Raw genomic sequence first — 5,640 nt, 5'->3', positions numbered from 1 at the left:
TTAGGTCTCTGAGAGGAGAGTTAGAGGGAGAGCTTTAATTAATAGGTTTATTGAGGGAGGTGATGTTTATAGGGAACAGGAAATCCAAGGAAATGAAATGAAAGGAGTTTAGAATAGCCAGATCAAGAATTGGCTAACTTAAAAGTATAAAGTTCACAAGAGTCACTATTATGTAAATGAAGAGAAAATTAGGTTTAATACAGACTCACTAACTACAATAGAATTTGGCGAAGAAGGAGTTAATGGGGTCTTCCCTGGCTGCCGTCTCTGCCTGCCAGTTTTTGTTTGTTTGTTTTTTATTGCAGGGAACCAACCAGTGAGGAAAGGAGGAGCAGGCAGATAAGTGGGGAGGGGAGGCCTGCCTCTTCTGACAGCAGAATCAAGAGAGAGAACACAGAATCATCTCGGGTACTTTAAGCCTTTGGGATGTCTATGACTCTTTTAGGCAGGAGGGTTCCCGCTCAGCTCATCTTTCTGGTTGGTGTGGATAACTCCAGTGGGCTGACATCACTTAATGGGGCAGGGAGATGGGCGGAGTAAGCTTTGCAAATGGAAGAAACATCTGCTGCTGTACTTAGTCATGTGACCGGACCCTTTTCCGGGCACTGGTCTCTTCTGATGACGTGTGAGACAAGCATCATCCTGGCTGTGGCTTCTTTTGGTCTTCTGGCAGTCGTTGGTACCTTTCACATTCTTTGTCAGCACCAGAATTCAAGTACATCGATTCTTCCTCCGTCCTATTCATTATTAAGTATCCCCATGTACATGAGGCCATTGGGAACACCATAGCTTGGGACAAGCACCCGTTAGTCCTCAGAATAACATGTTTGCTCACAATTTAAAGAGGTCTTGTGAGGCAAGTTTGCCTAATGCAATACATCATGTAATTTCTTGACTGTTGCACCCTTGAGGACTGTGGATCTCAGTAAAATGAATTCTTGGACAACTACAGTCTTTGCTCCATTTATCATGATGTTAATCTATTCATCCCATTGCGAGGATTTTTCCCTCTTTACATTGAGTGTAATCCAGACTGAAGACTGTAGTCTTTGATCCGCATTATTCGTGTTTCAAGTTTTTTGGCTTTTGGCAAGCAAGTCTGTGTCATTTGAATATTGGCAATAAGCCTTCCGCCAATCCTGGTACCACATTCTTCACGTCATTCCGCTTCTCAGATTGTTTGCTTAGCATACAGATTTAATACGTCTGGTGAAAGTATACACCCGATGCACCCCTTTCTTGATTTTAAACTATGTAGTGTGACTTTGTCCAGTTTGAATGATTGCCTCTGAGTCTATGTTCAGCTTCCACATGAGGACAATTAGGAGTCCAAAATTTTTCTTCTTTGAGATATTACCCAGAATGGATTCAGTCAAATGCCTTTGCATAGCCAATCAGTGAAACACATGTAAAGATCTTTCTGGTAATCTCTACTTTGAGCCAAGATCCAGCTACTCTTCTCTCTGTCAGGAATGTTCTTCCCCCAGAGAGCCATTCTGCCCAAACGTTACCCTGTCAGCAAAGCCCTCCCTGCCCGTCCTTACAAAGTCACACCTCTACCCAGCACTTGCCCTTCCTCCGTTGCTTTGTTGTGGTTGCTTTTTCCTAATACGTTTATCATTATCAGTGTTACATTTTTGGAGAGACCAGTCCCTGGAGAAGGACATCAGGCTTGGTAAAGGAGAGGGGCAGCGAAACGAGGAAGGACCACAGGAGATAGATGGACAGGGCAGCGGCAACAAGGGGCTCAGGCAGAGGAAGCATTGTGAGGATGGCGCCGGACTGGACAGTGTTTCATTCTGTTGCACAGAGGGCTGCTAGGGTCGGAATTGACTTGATGGTACCTACCAAGAGCAACCACATTTTTATATTTTACTTGGGGGGGGGGGTTTGAGCCCCCCGAGGGCAGGGCGATCTGTCAAATTGCTCAGCAACGACATCTGGCTAATCTTTAGACCTGTGGTATTCGGGCCAGGCGTCTCCGGAGTTTCTATTTGTAAAGTGTAGTAAACAGAGAAGCCCCTTCTGTCCTCCACAGCACGCAACACACAGCCAGCCACATAGTAGGCACTCCGTACATTCTGGACTCACATTGCCGATTAGACTTGCCCGCTCAGCCTGGTGCTGAAGAGAAGGGTTCTGGAGCTGGGCAGCCTGGGTCTGAGCCTCCACTCTGACCTTACCAGCTATCAGACTCGGACTGCGTTATTTTACATCTCGCCTCAGCTTTCCCTTCTGTAAAATCGGGCTCACGATAATCCCTCTTGTGGGGTTGTTGCAGACGCAGCTACAAGTCGCACCTGTTAAATCGCTTAAAATTGTGCCCTGGCACACAACTGATTATGTTATTGTCAGTGTTTCCTCTGTCAACGCCTCTTGATTTTCATTATCTCCACAGATGCTGGAAATAACCCGTTGCCAGCCACTCCCCGGAGCCTCAGGTAGTCACTTTGGGTTCACGTTTCACTCACCCAGCAACACTCTGACCCCCTGCTGCGCACCAGATGTTCCAAAACAAGGAGACACAACCCTCAGAACTCCTGCCATCCAGGCGATGCCGTCTCGTGGCGACCCTATAGGACAGGCTAGAACTGCCCTGTGCGTGTTTGAGACTCTAGCTCCATGGGAATGGAAAGCCCTGTCTTTCCCCCACAGAGTCTGGTGGTTTTGAACTGCTGGCCTTACAGTGAGCAGCCCAACACATACCCACTGCATCACCAGGGCTCCTTGTGCCAGATGCTAGACTGTGGTTGTTAGCTGCCGTTGTGTCCACTGTTTCAGGGAGACCCGTTCTGTGTAACCAAAGGAAACCCTGCCCTATTTTGTGCTATCTTTATGACTGTTGGTATTTGAACATGTGGATGTTAGGCTAGACCCATTTTCATGGCGGCAGATGTTAAGCTAATGCCCAGAATGAACATGCTACACAGCGTTCCTGCCTCTAAGGGGGCAGCTTGTGAACTGGCAGGCAGTAACGGTCCCTTTGTGTGTGTGTTGAAGGCACCGGGTGGATGAGCACGAACAAGACGGCAATGAGCTTCAGACCACCCCTGAATTCCGAGCCCACGTGGCCAAGAAGCTGAGAGCGTTACTGGACAGGTACACGACACGAAAGCTCACCCCCCTCCCTTCTCCTGCCCGTGTTACACTGTGACGAGTGTGGATGTCCGCGCTCAATCTCGCTGCACTCAGTCACCCAGCCAGGCAGGCTTGGTGGCGTCCCCGTCCTCTAGATGGGGCAGCAGACCGTCAGCAGGGGAAAGACTTACCTGAAGTCACAGAGCGGTCGGGCAGAGCTGGGACTTGAAAACCTCTACGCACCTGACTCCAAAGCCCAAGCTATGTTTTCTTTTCTTTTTTCAAGTTAAAATGTGTGTGTGTGTGTGTGTGTGTGTGTGTGTGTAGGGAGCGGGAGAAATGAGGAGCTGATACCAAGGGCTCAAGTAGAAAGCAAATGTTTTGAGAATGATGATGGCAACATAAGTACAAATGTGCTTGACACAATGGATGGAGGTAAGGATTGTGATAAGAGTTGTACAAGCCCCAGTAAAATGATTCAATAGATATATATTATTGTGGTTTAGCTGAAAGTTTTCCAGAGCCAGTGAATTTCCATCCAACACTTTATACACATTTTGTTTCATGACATTAGTTGCATGCTGCTCAATGTAACGGCACTCTTCCTTCCTGTTCCCTCCCTGGCTTCCCCCTTGCCCTTGCCCATCTCTCCTGCCCCTTCCTGCCTTCTGAGCTTTGTTTTGGGGGTAACTACTGCCCTTTTAGTCTCCCCTGGCTGATCGCTTTAAGAAGCACGTGCTGCAAGTGTTGTTGTTCACTTTACACTTTACAAGCCTCTCGTTTAGCGAAAGGTGAGCCCTGGGGGTGGGTTCAGTTCTAGGTCTGAAGGCTGTCCAGGCTTCACAGTCTTGGGTTCCACCAGTGTCTATCAGACCAGCAAGTGTAGTCTTTTCTATGAGTGTGGATTTTGTTTGACCTTTTTCTCCCCCTCTGTCCAGGGCTTGCTTATCATGGCCGGTCATGGTAGCTGGGCACCATCTAGTTCTTCTGGTGGGGGGTGGAGGCTGTGGTTTGTGTGGTCCATTAGTCCTTGCTCGAATGTTTTTCTTGAGTCTTTGATTGTCCTCGCTCTTCTCTGCTCCAGACGGGGGAGACCAATAGTTGCATCAAGTGTTTAAGACCCTGGTAACCACTTAGCAAAGTGAGGTACAGATCATTGTCTTTGTGGTCTACGTTATGCTAGTTCACTGAGATGTGCCCTGAGACCGTGGTCCTGAGTCCTCAAGCTCAGGGGGCCACTCCCAAGCAGTGGCTGCTTATCAGAGCTCCTGCGCTTCCCTGCTTCCATGATCCTGCTTCCATGAGAAAGACAGGAAGCCCAGGAAGCAGGAGCGCCTTCTCACCCAGACAGGGCAAGAAACTATCAGTATTTGGGGAGTGCTTTCTGTGTGCCGATCGTCATGTCCCCCTCCTCTTCCATGCACTTCCAACAGAAGTTCAAGTACCGTCTACACATTGGTGTTGGTATTTCTGAAATAGATGGCAAAGGGTACAAGCCCGAAGGGCAACTGGAGGAACAAAGGAGCCCAACCACACACCTGCGTGGGGAGCCCTGTGATCTCCACATGCCTATGTGCATGAATAGCAGGACGGGCGGACTGGGATCTCTGCGTTGAGAGGCCTGTGTGGCATTCCGCACAGCATGCCTCACATCCATTGGGCCATAGTGCCTTCTTTCAGCACTGCCATGGGACACCTCTTAAGGTGCCCCAATGGGGCATGAACTCACTGCTCCCTGAATCCTAGACCCCTTCAAGGCGCTGTTGCCACTGGAGCCCCATGGGTCGTTCTTAAAGGAGCAGTGTCAAGGCTGGTCTTCTGTCGTGAGTGAAGTGAAAGTGTTGTTTGGTTTGAAGAAGGCTCCATGGGGTCTTTTGGGTTTAAGTTTAGAGGTGACCTCGGTTTATCCAACCTCCCGAATTCAGAAAGTCTGAATTCTGTATTTTTCTCCATCATGTGTGAGCCAGGTGCTCTTTTGAGATCAATCATGAGACCAGATCCCATTAGGCTGAACCCCCGCAGCATCCGCAACAGCCCCTCTGCCTCGTGGACACGGCAGATGTGTGCAAGAAGGCCAATTGGTGCTCTCACGGGGTGAGGGTGGATGGAGGGACACAGGCCTAACTTCATGGGGAGCAAGGCCCACGTGGCAAGACAGCCTGCTCCAATGGGACATTTCCCTAGGCTGTCAGCCATGGTTGACTGTTACCTGCACTTTGTGGCATTTCTTTCTGAAGAGGTTGGACGTGGTCATACCCCAGTGGATCTCAGGCCCCTGAGCCTCGGTCCTGTTGACATTGTGGGCCGAATAATTCTCTCCATCATAGAATGGTTATCAACAGCCCTAGCCTCCTCCTACTAGTAGCACCCCATTCCCCATAACCATGCCAACCAGAAATGCCTGCAGACCTTGCCCACGGTTCCCGGGGCCACAACTTGGGTGGTAGAGGCTCAAGTCAGAACCAGCTCCCTGGGCGCCTATCTCTGTGCTCGCCCCCGGGCTGCTTTCCCTGCGCAGGGCTTTGGAGCGTGCCTGTGGGCCTTAGGGGGAGGACTCCATCC

The 5,640-nt window shown here is 49.6% G+C and overlaps 1 protein-coding gene across 2 annotated transcripts in view; it reads left to right on the top strand.

Moving 5' to 3' along the window:
* The window catches only part of CUNH12orf43 (chromosome unknown C12orf43 homolog), a 10,889-nt gene that overhangs the window by 1,531 nt on the left and 3,718 nt on the right, over nucleotides 1-5,640 (top strand). For both annotated transcript variants that reach the window (XM_045296786.1, XM_013006442.2), the window contains exons 2-3: nucleotides 2,399-2,441; nucleotides 3,001-3,099. In XM_045296786.1, the coding sequence (XP_045152721.1) occupies nucleotides 2,399-2,441; nucleotides 3,001-3,099 (142 nt within the window). The remainder of the gene's footprint in view (nucleotides 1-2,398; nucleotides 2,442-3,000; nucleotides 3,100-5,640) is intronic.

The sequence above is a fragment of the Echinops telfairi genome, unplaced genomic scaffold (genome assembly GCF_000313985.2).
Source record: "Echinops telfairi isolate 266 unplaced genomic scaffold, ASM31398v2 ScPeMD7_7412;HRSCAF=8450, whole genome shotgun sequence".
In the NCBI taxonomy this organism is placed as follows: Eukaryota; Metazoa; Chordata; class Mammalia; order Afrosoricida; family Tenrecidae; genus Echinops; species Echinops telfairi.
Note: the sequence above shows the minus strand (reverse complement) of the source record. Positions and strands in the feature narration are given on the sequence as shown.